The following is a 17,012-nucleotide window of genomic DNA, read 5'->3' as shown; positions in this document are numbered from 1 at the left end:
TCTCGGTCCTAAGTGGCTTTCCCCTTATTTTGAAATGGTGTCCCCTGGTTCTAGACTCCCCAACCAGGGGTAATATCTTACCTGCATCTATGCTGTCTATCCCTTTAAGTATTTTGTAGGTTTCAATGAAATCACCTCTCATTCTTCAAAACTCTAGAGAATACAGGCTCAGTTTCCCCAATCTCTCTTCATAGCACAGTCCCATCATCCCAGGAACAAAGTACTGTGAACCTTTGTTGCACTCCCTCTATGGCAGAAGTAATATCCTTCCTGAGGTAAGGGAAGGAAAACTGCACACAGTACTCCAGGTGCAGTCTAACCAAAGTTCTATACAACTGAAGCAAGACTTCACTACTCTTATACTCAAATCCTCTTGCAATAAAGGTTAACATACCATTAGCCTTCTCAATTGCTTGCTGCACCAGCATGTTCGCTTTCAGTGACTTGTTGACGAGGACACCCAGGTTCATTTGTACATCTACACTTTCTAATCTCTTAACATTTAAGAAATACTCTGCACATCTATTCCTCCTACCCAAGTGGATAACTTCACATTTTTCCACATTACATTCCATCTGCCATGTTCTTGCCCACTCACTAAGTCTGTCCAAATCCCCTTGAAGTCACTTTACACCTTCCCCACAACACACATACCAAACTAGTTTGGTGTCACCACGAACTTGGAAATATTACATTTGGTCCCCACATCCAAATCATTGATATATATTGTAAACAGCTGGGGCCCAAGCACTGATGATCCACTAGTCACAGCCTGCCAATGCGAGAATGACCCATTTATTCTTACTTTGTTTTCTGCCTGTTAACCAATCCTTAATCCATGCCAGTATATTACCTCCTATCCCATGTGCTTTAATTTTGCTAACCAACCTCCTGTGGGGACATTATCAAAAGCCTTCTGAAAATCCAAGTATACTATGCCCGTCCAACTCCTTTATCAATTCTCTTAGTAATATCCTCAAAAAACTCCAACAGGTTCGTGAAACATGATTTCCCATTCATAAATCCATGTTGACTATGCCCAATCAGATCATGATTATGCAAGGGTCCATTTATCACAGCCTTCAGAATAGATTCTACCATTTTCCCAGTGACTGATGTAAGGCTAAAAAGTCTGTAGTTCCCCGTTTTCCCTCACCCTCCCTTCTTAAATAGTGGGGTGACCTTCCAATCTGCAGGAACTGTTCCAGAATCTATAGAATTTTGGAAGATGATCACCAATGCATCCTATCTCCACAGCTACCTCTTTCAACACTCTGGGATGTAGAATATCAGCTCCTGGGGACTCATCAACCTTCAGCCCCGTTAATTTCTCCAATACAATCTTCTTTCTAATACTAATTTCCTTCAATTCCTCATTCTCCCTTGTGCAATTTATAATGGCCAATTTACCTATCAATCTGCAAGTCTTTTGGCTGTGGGAGGAAACCGGAGCACCCGGAGGAAACCCATGCAGACACAGGGAGAACTTGTAAACTCCACACAGGCAGTACCCAGAATTGAACCCGGGTCGCTGGAGCTGTGAGGCTGCGGTGCTAACCACTGCGCCACTGTGCCGCCCCATCAGTGAAGACAGACACAAAGTAATCATTTAGCTTCTCTGCCATTTCTCTATTCCCCATGATCAATTCTCCTGACTCTGCCTGTAATAGACCCACATTTGTCTTAGCCTAATGTTTCATTTTTACTTACCTATAGAAGCTTCTGCAGTCCGTTTATGTTCTTTGCTAGTTTCCATTCATATTCTATTCTCCCTTTCTTTGTTATCCTTTGCTGTATTCTAAAATCCTCCCAATCCTCAGGTTTACTACCATTTCTGGCAACTTAAAAGGCCTTTTCTTTTAATCTTATACTATCCTTATCTTCCTTTGTTAACCAGGGTTGACTGCCTTTTCTTTTGGTGTTTTGCCTTGAAGGAATGTATAGTTGCTGTAAATTGTGTAATAATTCTTTAAAGACTATCCATTGCCCATGTACTGTCATACCTATTAATGTATTTTCCCAATCCACCTCAGCCAATTTGCCCCTCATCTTCATAAATTTCCTTTGTTCAAATTTAACACCCTGGCTTCAGATTGAACTACCTCCCTTTCAAACATAATTTAAAATTCTATCATATTATGGTCACTCATCCCTAAAGGTTCTTTTACAACAAGATTATTAATTAGCCATTTCTCATTACATCATACTAGATCTAAAATAGCCTATTCTCTAGTCAGTTCCTCAACATACTGCTCTAGAAAACCATCCCGAACACTCCAGAAACTCGTCCTCCACAGCATTAGTGCTCATTAGGTTTACCCAGTCTTTATGCAGTTTGAAATCACCCATGACTACTGTATTACCCATGCTACATGCTCCTCTAATCTCCTGATTAATACCATGCCCCACACTACCACTACTGTTTGGTGGCCTATAAACAACTCCTACCAATGTTTGCTGTCCTTTGCTGTTTCTTAGCTCCATCCAAACAGATTCTACATTTTGTTCTTCCGATCGGAGATCCTCTTAATAATGTACTGATCCCATCCCTTATCAGTGCAACACCACCTCCTTTCCCTTTTTGCCTGTCCTTCCTAAATTTCGAATATTCAGTTCCCAGTCTTGGTCACCCTGTAGCCACGTTTCCGTAATGGCAATTACATCATACCCATTTACCTCTATCTGCCTTTAAAATCATCTACCTTGTTGCAAATGCTGCATGCATTCAGGTAGAGTGCCCTTAAACTTGCCTTCTTGACATTATTTGGCATTCGAAGCCTAGTTGATGCTAATCTTTGTTTTGCCTGCCTTCTAATGTCACTTGCTACTTTTCTACTTCCTGTTACCAGCTTTACTTACCCTCAATTTTTGTTACCTCTCAGGTTCCCACCCCCCTGACAAGCTAGTTTAAACCTTCCCAGACAGCACTAGCAAATCTCCCTGCGAGGATATTAGTCCCAGTCGTGTTAAGGTATAGCCCATCCATCTTGTACAGGTCCCACCTGCCCCAGAACTGGTCCCAATGCCTCAGAAATCTGATGCCCTCCTTCTTACCAATTCTCCAGCCATGTGTTCAATCGATCAGTCCTCCAATTCCTATGCTCACTAGCATGTGGCACTGGGAGTAATCCTGAGATTACTGCTTTGGAAGTCTTGCTTTTTAATTTCCTTCCTAACTCCCTAAAATCTGCTTTCAGGACCTCATCCCTCTTCCTACCTACATTATTGGTACCAATGTGGACCACGACCTGTGGCTGTTCACCCTGCCCCAGAAGGATGCCCTGCAGCTGCTCTGGAAATCCTTGACCCTGGCACCAGGGAGGCAGCACACCATCCTGGAGTCACATTTACTGGCACAGAGACACTTGCTGATCCCCTGACTATCGAATCCCCCATCACTATTGCTCTTCCACTTTTCTTCCTCCCATCCTGTGCAGCTAAGCCACCCATGGTGCCACAGACTTTGCTCTGGCTGCACTTCTCTGAGGAACAATCGCCCTCATCAGTATTCAAAATGGAAAACCAATTAGCAAGCAAGATAGACTCAGAGGACACCTACATAGCCTGCCTGGTTCTCTTAGACTGCCTGCCAGTCACCCATTCCCTCTCTGCCTGCATGCTCCTAACTCAGTGTGACCACCTCCCTAAATGTGCTATCTACATAATCTTCCACCTCACAGATGCACAACAGTGACTCCAGCCACCGCTCAAGTTTCAAAACCGAGAGGTCAGCTTCTGCACCCAGTGACACTTCCTACGGATGCATTCATCTGGGACATATGGTTAGCCTACCATACTATAACTTTGCACACTGTTTATTACAATTAGAATATGTCAGGTAACTTACCGGTTACTCACCAATCAGCCTCTTCCCCGTACCATAGTAGGGTCCAGCTACTGGACGGACAGACTCACTCACTAGCTCTCAGTGCAGACAAAGCAGCACTGAGGAAGCCCTGGTTTTATACTCTCTGAAAAACAACTGATTCAAGTCTCTGAAAACCAGTTTAAGCCAGCTCCTAAGTAACTAGATGTAGATGCTCCCAGAGAGCTTGTATACCCCTGTTTTCAGGCTGGCATAAAACTTGTCTTAACTTAAGGAGTAATTTTTAGTTAACTGCTAAATTGAAGAAAAATAAACTGGACTTTCGATACAAATTAACCCATAAATTAAACCTTAGAACTCCTTTTCACCAGACTTACCGAACTCAGCAGCTCACAGTGCCGACGTACCTTAGAGACTAGCACAGGGTCAGGATCTGCACATAGCGACTCACCGAGCACAAATCAGCAGTTATTGTCTGGCGCAAGGACCTCTACCTTGCAGAGGCTGAGCCCCAACTCTCAGACACTTCTTCCTACCTCCGCCGAGACTATGATCCCATCATTGAACATCAAGCCACTAGCTTCAGGGCTATCACTGATCTCATTCCTGTGGAGATCTTCCCTCTTTTGCTTCCCACTGCATAATCCTACAATCCTGATCAGCCCACTTCTATCTCCTTCCCAAAATCCACAAACAGGACTGTCCTGGTAGACTCATCATTTCAGCCTGTTCCTGCCCCACTGAACTTATTTCTTCCTATCGTGACTCTATCTTTTCTTTCCTAGTCCAGTTTCTTCCCACCTAAATCCCTGACTCTTCTGACGCCCTACGCCATTTCGACAATTTTCAGTTTCCTGACCCAGGCCCCATCCTCTTCCCTATGGACGTCCAAACTCTCTGCACCCCCATCCCCCATCAGGATGGGTTGAGGGCTCTCTATTTCTTCCCTGAACAGAGGCTCAATCAGCTTCCATCCACCACCACCCTCGTCTGCCTGGCTGAACTTGTTCTCACATTGAACAACTTCTCCTTCAACTCCACTCACTTCCTCCAAATAAAAGGCATTGCTATGGGTACCCGCATGAGTCCTAGTTATGCCTGCTCTCACCCCAAACTGGAAAATATCAACTTTGCTTCCAATTTCCACCCTTCTCTCACCTTCACATGGTCCATCTCCGACACTTCCCTTCCCTTCCTCGAATATTCATTATATGCCCTCTGCCTCCCACAGCTACCTCAACTACACTTCCTCATAACCTGCCTCCTCTAAGGATCACATTCCATTCTCCCGGTTTCTCTATCTCCGTCACATCTGTTCTGATGATGCAACCTTCTGACAGGTGTTCCTTTTTCCTCAACTGAGGATTTCCCCACCCCACCACCCCCCCCCCCCCCACCCCACCAACACCACCACTTTGGTTGACAGGGTCCTCGACTGTGTCTGACCCACTGCCCGCACTTCTGCCCTCACCCCTTCCCCTCCTCCCAGAACCGCAACAGGATCCCCCTTGTCCTCACTTTCCACCCCACTAGCCTCCACATCCAAAGGATCATCCTTTGCCATTTCTGACACCTCCAGCATGATGCCAACACCAAACAAATCTTCCCCTCCCCTCCTCTGTCAGCATTCCGAAGGGACCGTTCCCTCCATGACACCCTGGTCCACTCCTCAATCACCACTGACACCTCATCCCCTTGCCAAGATACCTTCCCATGCAATCGCAGGAGGTGTAACATCTACCCTTTTACCTCCTCTCTCCTCACTATCCAAGGCTCCAAACACTCCTTCCAGGTGAAGCAGTGATTTACGTGTACTTCTTTCAATTAAGTGTACTGTATTCGCTGATCGCAATGCGGTCTCCTCTACACTGAGGAGACTCAATCGCAGATTGGGTGACTGCTTTGCAGAACACCTCTGCTCAGTCTGCAAGTATAACCCAGAGCTTCCAGTTGTTTGCCATTTCAATTCACCAACCTGCTCTCACACCCACATTTCTGTCATCGACCTGCTGCAGTGTTCCAGTGAAGTTCAACACAAGCATGAGGAACAGCACCTCATCTACCAATTATGCACTCTACAGTCCTCTGGACTCAACATTGAGTTCAACAACTTCAGACCGTGACCTCCATTTTGATTTGTTTTCTTACCATGTGCCAGTCTTAAAGTTGTTTTTCATGTTTTTGCTTTCAGACAGAGCTGTTCACTATTCTGGGCAAATGCTTTGTCTTTTACCATTGCTATTACTACTCCCTTTGACTTTTATTAAGTGACGTCTTTGTCACTTAATCGCTGCTGCCCTCCAGCATATCATAGACCTTCCTTTTTGTTCTTCTTCCTCGGGTTATACTGGGTCCAGGATGTCTCATCGCTGCCTCCTCCTGTTCCTCCCCCTTCTCCTGAGGATGCCTCTGGATCCCTGCAGGTAATGGCTGCACCCTCATAATGTCAAGGTTGAGGAGGACACAGCAGACCACCACAAACTTCATGACTATCCCTGAACTGTATTGTGCTTCACCCCTCCTGAGCAGTCAAGGCACTAGGAACTCTTTTTTGAGCAGGCTGATTGCCTGCTCCACAATGTTCCGATTGGCTCCAAAGCTCTCGCTTAAAGCCTGCTCTGCTCATGTGCTGGGATGGTGGAAGTGGGTCATCAGCTATGTACCGAGGAGGTAGTCCTTATCCCTCAGCAGCCAGCTTGTAATTCTTCTAGGAGGGTTGAAAACAGTGGATAGGATCAACTGGCACAGGATAAGAACATCGTGGCTGCTGCCAGGATAGCAGGCATTCACCTAGACGAAGATTTTGGTGCAGTCGTACATCGACTGCACATCAATCGAATTGATGTCCTTGCAGTTTTTGTATCCCTCCCAGTTGACATGGGGGGTCCACAGAATTCACGGGTGCATTCGATGGCATCCTGGACCATCATGAATCCCATTATCCTGGCAAAGCTGTGCCCTTTCATCCTGATTGTCCCTCCTAAGTGAGAAGATGATGAAGTCCTCTTAGCTGGAGTAAATGGCCTCTGTCAGCTCCTGGATACTGCGATGAACGGCATACTGGGAAATGTTTGAAATACCTCCAGTTCCCACCTAGCAAGAGCCAGAGATGTGGAAGTTGAGGCGACGGTGACCTTGATGGCCACTGGCAGGGTCGTCCTCACCCTGGTGTGAGGCTCTGGATTGGGTTGCAGGAGGTGGCATTGCTCAGGGACCATCTCCTTGTTGAACCTCAGACACCTCAGACATTGATCCTAGGTTGGGTGAAGGTAGGGTAATTGTTATCTAAAAACCCTTGGTGGGCAGGGCCTTCAGTGGAGATCCCTGCTTCTATTCTCTCCTTGCTAGAGCTTCCCCTCTCTGCATCCTCCACTCCATGTCCCGGTCACGTTGCAGACCAAGAGGCACTGCAACAGCTGCCTCCATACCTGGGCCAGGTATTCATCTGTTCTCCCTGATTGTAAGCACCAACTGCCAAAAAACAACTCCAAAAACCCAATACAATGCATCCACAAACTCAGCCTGAGCAAAAGTAACTCAAAAGCACCTCACCTGCAACTTGTTAAGTAGCCCTTTAAATAGCCCTGGTTCAGGGTGCATCTTACAGCAGAATGTTTGATCTTTGGTGAATGATGCACAAATCTGGTGCCTGGACCTATGTGGTCCAAATTTGAGTTCCTGGCATCATATCAGTTGGTGGTGCTATGTGACATCAGGATAGTGCTGATTCACAGCCTTCTAGCCCACACTGGGTACATGCCTGTTTGTGCCTTTTCCAGATGGATAGCCATACAGGCCGTGCAAGAAGCAGCCAGCAGTATATCGTGCCCCAGCAAATCAGCGCCTCGCTGATACTACAGCAATGAATCTCACATGCAAAACCCCAGGGGAAAAGTCATCCATCCATGGCTAACTGAAAGGTTAAGGATAATATTAGATTAAAAGGTCTAGAACTAGGGGGTAAGTCTCAGGGTAAGGGGTTGGCCATTTGGGATTGAGATGAAATTGCCTCACTCAGAGGGTTGTAAATCTTTGGAATTCTCTACCTCAGAGGGCTGTGCATGCTCAGTTGTTGAGTTTATTCAAGACTGAGGTTAATAGATATTTGGGCTTTAAGGGAATCAAGAGATATGGGGATCGGGTGGGAAGGTGGGGTTGAGACGGAAAATCCGCTGTGATCTTATTAAATAGCGCAACTTGCTTGAGGGGCCATATTGTTTACTCTTGCACCTATTTCTTAAGTTCTGGTACCATTCTAGTAAATCCTTTTTGCAATTTCTCCAGTCCCGTTATATCCTTTTTATCACATGGAAATCAAAACTGTTCACAGTACTTCAAGTGTGGTCGAACCAAGATTCTATACAAGTTTAACAACTTCCCTGCTCTTCAATTTTATGCCTCGAGAAGTGAGCCCCAGTGCTCTGTTTGCTTATTTTTATGGCCTTACTAACTAGCATTCCTACTTTTAGTGCTTTGTGTATCAGTATCCCCATAGCCATCTGCTCCCCAACCCAATTTAGACACTTATTTTCCAAGGAGTATGTTGCCTCTGTATTCTTCCTACCAAAATGTACTGCCTCACACATACGAAAATTCATTTTCTAATTACACACCCATTCTGCAAGTTTATTAATGTCTTCCTGTATTATGTTGCTGTCCTCCTCTGTCTTAACTATACTCCCAATTTGATGTCCGCAAATTTTGAAATTTTACTTCCAATTCCCTAGTCCAAACCATTTGTATAAATAGTGAACAACTTTGGTCCCAGCACTGATCCTTGTGGAACATCATTTTCCACCTTTTGCCAGTCTGAGTAACTAACTTCTGGCGAACCGTATAACTAGGACTGTGGAGAAGGCTTAAAATTAAATTGGGAAGGGGAGAGTTCAGGTGAGGGGAAATTTAGAAAATTAATGAGAAAGGACAAGGCAATAGTGCAGGATAGTAATAAGGGTAATGATAACTAGAGTGTGACAGGAAGGGACAGATCATACAAACATAAGATTGCACCAGCAACTGTCAGCGTAGGTACAAATGGCAAAAAGACAGAATTAAGGCCCTATATCTGAATGCACGCAGCATTTGTAACACGATGGATGAATTGATAGCACAAATAGAAATAAATGGGTATGATACGATAGCCATTACAGAGACATGGTTTCAAGGTGGCCAAGGCTGAGAACTAAATTCAAGGATATTTGACATTTCGGAAGGACAGGAAGAAAGGAAAAGGAGGTGGGGTAAAAGGATGAGTTAGTAAAGGATGAGATCAGTACAGTAGTGAGAAATTATCTTGGTTTGGACGAACAAGATGTAGATTCACTTTGGGTGGAGATAAGAAATAGCAAAGGAAAGACTGCTGGGAGTAATTTATAGGCCCCATAACAGTAGCTATACAATAGCACTGAATATAAATCAAGAAATAATGGGGGCTTGTAGGAAAGGTACTGCAATAATCATGGGCGATTTTAATCTTCATATAGATTGGACTAATACAATTGGAAAAGGGAGTCTGGAAGATGAGTTCATAGAGTGTATTAGGGACAGTTTCTTAGAATAATAGGTTCCACAAACAACCCAGGAGTAGGCTATTTTAGATCTGGTAATGTGTAATGAGACAGGATTAATAAATGACCTCATAGTAAAGGATCCTCTAGGCAAGAGTGATTGTAACATGATAGCATTTCACATTCAGTTTGAAAGTGAGAAGTTTGGGTCTGAAACTAGTATCTTAAACTTAAATAAAGGGTATGAAGGCAGAGTTGGCTAAAGTGGCCTGGGAAAATAAGTTAAAAGGTAAGACAGTAGAGAACCAGTGGCAGACATTTAAGGAGATATTTCATAACTCTCAACAAAGATATATTCCATTGTAAAAGAAAGACGCTATGAGAAAGTTGCACCATCCGTGGCTAACTAAGGAAGTTAAGAATGGTATCAAATTGAAAGAAAAGCCGCACAATATTGCGAGGTTTAGTAGCAGGCCAGAAGATTTGGAAAATTTTAGAAACCAGCAGAGGATGATTAAAAAAAATAAAGAGGGAGAAATTACTCGCAAGAAATATAAAGTGGATGTTAAAAGCTTCTACAAACATATAAAGAGGAAGCAAGTGCCTAAAATAAGTGTTGGTCCCGTAGAGGATGTGACTGTGGAATTAATACTGGGAAACTAGTAAATGGCAGAGACTTTGAAAAAGTATGCTGTATCTGTCTTCATAGAAGAAGACACAAAAAGCATCCCAAGAATAGCAGAAAAGCAAGAGGCAAAAGGGAGGGAGGAACTTAAAACAATCACTATCACTAGAGAAGAAGTACTAGAAAAACTTGTGGGGCCTAGGCTGACAAGTCCCCTGGACCTGATGGCCTGCATCCTCGGGTCTTAAAAGAAGTGGCTGCAGAGACAGTGGATGCATTGGTCGTGATCTTCCAGAATTCTCTAGATTCTGGAAAGATCCCAGCGAATTGGAAAACCACAAATGTACAACCTCTATTTAAGAAAGGGAGGGGGGTGGTGACAGAATGCAGGAAACTACAGGCCAGTTTGTCTAACATCTGTCATTGGGAAAATGTTAGAATACATTAGAAAGGAAATAGCAGGACATTCAGAAAAGCATAATGCAAACAGGCAGAGTCAACATGGTTTTATGAAAGGGAAGTCATGTTTGACAAATTTATTAGAGTGCTTTGAGGATGTAACAAACAGGGTGGATAAAGGGGAACCAGTAGATGTAGTGTATTTGGATTTCCAAAAGGCATTTGATAAGGTGCCACATAAAAGGATACTGCACAAGTTAAGGGCTCATGATGTTGGAGGTAATATATTAGCATGAATAGAGGATTGGCTAACTAACAGGAAACAGAGAGTCAGGATAAATGGGATATTTTCAGATTGGCAAACTGTAGCTAGTGGAGTGCCACAGTGATCAGTGCTGGGGCCTCAGCTATTTTCAATCTACATTAATGACTTGAAGGGACCAAGTGTATTGTAGTCAGATTTGCAGATGATACAAAGATAAGTAGGAAAGCAAGTTGTGAGGAGGACACAATGTGTCTGCAAAGGTTAAATGAGGGCAAATATTTGTCAGATAAGGTATAATGTGAGGATGCCCACATTGGCACGAAGAATATTTACATGGAGGGAGACTGCAGAATGCTGCAGTACAGAGGGATCTGGGTCTCCTTGTACATGAACATGAATCACAAAAAGTTAGCATGCAGGTACAGCAAGCAATTAGGAAGGCAAATGGAAAGTTGGCATTTATTGCAAGGGAGATGGAGTATAAAGTAGAAAAATCTTGCTACAACTGTACAGGGTGTTAGTGAGACCATAGAGTACTGTGTAGTTTTGGTCTCCTTACTGAAGGAGAGATATACTTACATTGGAAGCAGTTTAGGGAAGATTCACTCAGCTGAATCCTGGCATGAAAGGGTTCTATTATGAGGAAAGGTTGAGCAGATTGGGCCTATACTCATTGGAGTTTAGAAGAACAAGAGCTGAACTTATTGAAACATAAAAGATTATGAGGGGGCTTGACAGGATAAATGCTGAGAGGATGTTTCCCCTCTTGGGGGAAGATAGAACTAGGGGCACAGTTTCAAAATAAGGGGTCTCCCATTTAAGACAGAGATGAGGAGGAATTTCTTCTCTCAGAGGGTCGTTGTCATGCTAGGCCCCCACCTGCCAAGAATGAGGCTCATTAATTTTGTCATGAACATTGATTTTAAACTGTTACTGGAGTGAAGAAAGGACTTGTTAAACAGATCAGCCATGGCTGGAAAAGACATTTGCATATTAACAGACGATGATTGGAAGGACAAAGGACCATTCCATGACACATTCAACCCACAACGGACCTTGATCACCAGGTATTGTGTGTAAGAGGAGCATTCCAGAGAGTGCTAAAGTGATACAATCCAAGACGTGGTCAGGCCGGTTAGTCACATGACTAACCTGCTTGTCAGCCTGGGTTTTTCTGAATTGTACAAACGGAGAGTGTCTGTTTACTCCTGGACTGAGAAGATCTCTCCTGTCTGCTCCCATCTCTTTCTCACAAGCCTCTGAATCCACTGAAGACACATGAACCCCAAGAGAGAAAAGTCTCCTACAGCGAACAAGGTTTAAGGAGAATACTGGGTCCCAACAAAAAGCAAGATCTACCTACAATCAAGGACTCTACAGTGAGCTCGAAGAACCATTACAACAACTCTTCAGATATTACCTCAAACCTTTCCACTTTATTTTTCTTCTGCTCTTTTCTGTCTCTATTTGCATGTGTGTATCGTGTATGCATGCTAGCGTGGGTGTGTCGTGTATCTGTAGGCGTTAACTGAATTAGAGTTTAAGTTTAATAAATTTCAACTTTTCTTCTTTAAACCCAAGGAAGAGTGTTTGTGCTGGTTTCTTTGCCTTATAATTGGAAAGTGGTGAACAAGGATTCATCAAGGAGGAGGGAAAAACACGGTGTATTTATAATTAAACCCTGTTACAGTAAGACCACGTGAAGGCTGAGAGGGAATCCTAGACACCTTTCTCACTTGGTCATAACAGTCGTTAATCATTGGAATTCTCTTCCCCAGAAAGCTGTGGAGGCTGAGTCATTGAATATATTGAACGCTGAGTTAGACAGATGTTTGATCTACAAGGCAGTCAAGGGTTATGGGGGCAGGCAGGAGAGTGGAGTTAAGGCCACAATCAGATCAGTCCTGATCTTATTGAATGGCGGAGTAAGCTCGTGGGGCTGAATGGCCTACTCCTGCTCCCATTTCTTATGTTCAACCTCTACTCTCTGCTTTCTGTTTTGTAGCCAGCTTCCTATCCATTCTGCTACTTTTACCTTATTTCCACATGTTCTGATGATCAAAATGTCAAAGCATTTTGAAACTACCCATCAACAAATTCTGCTGTTTTTTGGCACTTTTTAAAAATTAACAGGATAAAACCTGGATAAAAGTTAGATCTAAATTAAAATTAACAAATCTATTTAATCCTACCCTCTTGTTGAAAAGCACAAATTTATATTCATAAAATACCATCACAAATGGATAAACTTACCATAAAATAATCTTCCATAGCCACAAGTAGATCATTGCTTTGTTCATACATCTCAGCTCTCTTAAAATAGACGTCACCATCAGGTCTGCACTTAAGTCCCTGCGAATAATTTATGATTGCCATTGTGATGTCCCCTTTGTTTCTATAAATGTCTCCTTTTGATGTGTAAGCATCTAAGAGTTAAAAAAAAGGATAGCATAGTAAATCACTTTATGTAAAGTAGATCCAATTTTGTGGAAGTCATTTCCAAAATCCTCTCACATAAGAAACAAAGCCTTAGTTTAATGACAGGAAATGAAAAATGAAAATAGAAAATTCTGATGGAAAACTACAATTTTATGAAACTATATCCATTCTTAAAATTATTTTTTCATACTGTTAATATTTTAATGACTAGTATTTGTTTGAAACTAACAATAATTCTAGAGGAATTATGTGTATTTATCTGTCATTTTAAATCCTGCATAATTAAATATCTAAATGTATATTTTCCAGTTGGAAATATGATTGAACAGCACAATTCTGATTAAATCTGAAAAATAGAAAATAAATAATTTAATTACCATACCTGCATGGTTTTTATTGTGTTTAAGCACAAAATTTAGATCATCTAGTGCATCAGACATTTTCAATTGAAGAAGGTAAAGGAAATGTCTCTGCCAATAGGCATCAAGCAACATCGTTTCTAATTTAATGGCCTAAATCAAGAACAATTAAATTATTATTTGAATGAAACTTCTGTTATTTATATTTTTTGACCAATGATATACACAGGTATTATAAACAAATCATTAGTGCAATTGAAATTAATAAGATATTCAACCAAAAAAAATTACAAATGTTAAAAAAGGTCCACACCTTGCTATCAATATACCACATACAATCCTTCGACAGACGTACGCATGCAAATGCACACACAGTGGATCGCCACTCTATTGCTCATGTTAAGTCAAATATTGTAGTATACAATGTAAAGCATAGTGTATTAATCTGCTACTAAGGTGAAATTGGGTTTAGGAAAGAAAGAAGGAGGGGTGGCTGTAATGATTCAAGAGAACATTAAAACACTGGAAAGGATGTCTTGGAGGAGTCATGGACAGAATCTATTTGGTTAGAGCTAAGAAACAATAGAGGTACCATTACACTACTGAGTGTATTCTATAGGCCACCAACTAGTGGGAAAGTTATAGATGAGCAAATTTGCAGGGAAATTCTAGAGAGGTGCAAAAACAATAAAGTAATGATACTGATGGACTTCAATTATCCTAATAAAGACTGGAATAGTGATAGTGTAAAGGGCAGAGAGGGGGAAGAGTATCTTAAGTATATTCTGGAGAATTTTCTTCATCGATTGTTTCTGGCCCAACGAGGAATGAGGCATTGTTGGATCTGGTTCTGGGGAATGAGGTTGGTCAAGTGGATCAAGAGACAGTAGGGGAACTTTTGGGGAACAATGGTCATAGTATCATAAGGTTTAGGTTGACAATGGAAAAAGACAAGCAGCAATCTAAAGTAAAAATACTCAATTGGAGGAGGCCCAATTTTAGTGGGGTGAGAACGGATCTGTCCCCAGTAAATTGAAATCAAAGATTGGCAGGTAAAACTGTAACAGAACAATGGGCTGCCTTTGAAGAGGAGATGGTTTCGGTACAGTCAAGGTACATTCCCATGAAAGGAAAAGGTAGGGCAGCCAAACCAAGAGCTCCTTGGCTGACGAGAAAGATAGAGAGTAAGATGAGGCAGAAAACAGCTATCAAGTTGATAAAAATGAAAGTGCTGAAAATACTCAGCAGGTCTGGCTGTATTTGTGTAGAGAAAAACAGAGTTAATCTTTTAAGTTGGATATTGGATTGGATTAGATTGGAAGAGCTGGGATTGTTCACCTTAGAGAAGGTTGAGAGGAGATTTGACAGTAGTATTCAAAATCATGAGGGGTCTAGACAGAGTAGATAGAGAGAAGCTGTTTCCATTGGCAGAACGGTTGAGAACCAGAGGTCACTGATTTAAGGTGACTGACAAAAGAACCAACAGCGAGTGGTTAGGATCAGGAATGCCCTACCTGAGACTGTGGTGGAGATAGATATCTTAAGAGAAAACATTTGCAGGGCTGCAATCGAGTGGAACTAGCTGAGTTGCTCTTGCAGAGGAGCCAGTTAGGACATAATGGACTGAATGGCCCCCTTCTGTGCTGTAACCATTCTATGACGCTATGCAGTTGGTTTGTGCTTTTAGGGCCATAAGAACTAATGTTTGTTAAGTAAATGAAAAGTTCTAGTTAATCAGAGATCAATTCTCATTTAGTTGCTGATTTTTGCAAATTGGAATGTCAGTGCCAGGCTCCAGCTCAGAAGCACAAGTATTGCAAGATTGTTTCTCAGCTACAGCAAAATGTAAAAGGAGCAGCTTCATGAATTAAACTGAAATTGGCAGATTTCCCATTGAGTTAATCATGATAAGTCAGAGGAAGCACTGTTTAATAAGGGTAGCAACACTTCTGTATAAAACAGCATGCAATATCATGCTACAATGCAGGTCTGTGTCTCTTTATGACTGGCAAATAAAACTGCTGGATTACAGAAATCAATTGCATATGGATTGCTTTTAGCAGATGCTTAGGACAATTAGAGGTCATTCTGACATCTGAACATTCAAAAAAGTTTAGGAAGAGATCAACTGTTCCATCAGCCAGTCCCATCCTAATTGTGCAACCTACAAGCATCATCAATCTTATTCCAGCCTATCTTTCTGGCCATGCAATCTCTTGGCAGAAGGAATAAGGCCCCCAAAAAACACTTCAGCCAATTTAGGAAAAAAGTAATGCAGATTCCTTTCCGATCCCCAAAAGCTCCAGGAGATGACACTCTGTGAAAATACTATCTGGCATTCAACTTAATTCTATGACTTTTACTGTTCTCTCTTGTCTATTCAGGTCAACTAATCTACAACAGGAACAGAATCTCCCATCAAAGTCAGTCAATGCTTTTCCAAAGTAAAAAGCCACTGTCTATACCTATCCTGATAACAATAGGCCTTTAATTGAGGTGTCCTTTCTCTGAACCTTTTCCAGGGTTGCGATATCCCCCACCATGTAAGGACACCAAAACTGGGTCCAGTATTCCAGATATGCCCTGAACAAGGCTTTGTACAAATAAATAATTGTACTTAGAGTTTTATATTTTATTGTTATAACCGCACATCTTAAACTTTACTCACTTTTGCAAGAGCTTCACAACAGTGGTCTCAAAGCTTCAATAGTTCAGGAATAGTTTAACACCCAGGTCCTTCACCCACTAAGCAGCCTTGAGTATGCAACCTTGCATGATGTATATGTGCTCAGAATTGTCCCTGCCCAACTGCTGTCTACACTGATATGCTACATAGTGTACAATAGAAGCAGATAATGCTGGAAATACTCTGTAGTTCAGGCAGCAACTGTGGAGAGAGAAGTGGGAAGCAAAGTTATTGGGCAAAATTTTCCCAGCCCCAAAGTGGCAGGCTTGGAGGCAGGAGGCTTGGAGGACAGGGAGAATAGGGGACAGCCACATTGGGACGGCTTCCCAACACGTTTCTGCTGCTGGGGAGCTCCGCTCCAAGAAGACGGCAGCCAATTAGGCTGCTTAAGGCCCCAATTAAGGGCAATTTTGCAGCTTCACCATCATTTTTCTGCTGGCAGAGTATTCCCCCCCACCCTCCACCCCCGTCACGTGCGGAGGCTGCCAGCTCAATGAAGATGGCCTCCTGGTGGCAGACGGAAAGGCCATCGGAGCCGGAGAATCCATGCCCCACTGACAGGGCCATGGGCAGGAAAGGCCACAACTGCAGCTTAAACAATTCGTCCGGAGGGATTTTCCCTTTGCTCCAAGGGGCCAACTGGCTTCAGGCCTCATCATTTTTTATTTTGATTCACACCTCCAAGGGCGCATCAACATGGAGGCTACTAGAACCCTCTGATTGGGATTGCAGCATGGGGAAGATGGGGAGCTCGGAGGTGGCCAATTAGGAGGCCACCTCCAGAAAGACTGTGCCGCTGGTCTCACTGCTGGCAAGTGTGGGCTCGGGTCCCCATTTAGTCCCAACATGGTTGGAAGAGTAAGCCGTTTTAGAAGCTGCAAGACATGTGGTCCTATGGGCAACCTC

General features: G+C 42.8%; 1 protein-coding gene across 4 annotated transcripts in view; it reads right to left on the bottom strand.

The window, feature by feature from the left end:
- ttc6 (tetratricopeptide repeat domain 6) overlaps positions 1–17,012 on the bottom strand; it is a 414,842-nt gene that overhangs the window by 195,162 nt on the left and 202,668 nt on the right. For all 4 annotated transcript variants that reach the window (XM_068039290.1, XM_068039292.1, XM_068039293.1 and 1 more), the window contains 2 exons: positions 13,444–13,573; positions 12,876–13,048 (listed from right to left, as the gene is read on the bottom strand). In XM_068039290.1, coding sequence (XP_067895391.1) covers positions 12,876–13,048; positions 13,444–13,573 — 303 coding nt within the window. The remainder of the gene's footprint in view (positions 1–12,875; positions 13,049–13,443; positions 13,574–17,012) is intronic.

This window comes from Heterodontus francisci, chromosome 9, assembly GCF_036365525.1.
Source record: "Heterodontus francisci isolate sHetFra1 chromosome 9, sHetFra1.hap1, whole genome shotgun sequence".
Taxonomy (NCBI): domain Eukaryota; kingdom Metazoa; phylum Chordata; class Chondrichthyes; order Heterodontiformes; family Heterodontidae; genus Heterodontus; species Heterodontus francisci.
This window is presented reverse-complemented; position numbering and strand designations above follow the sequence as displayed.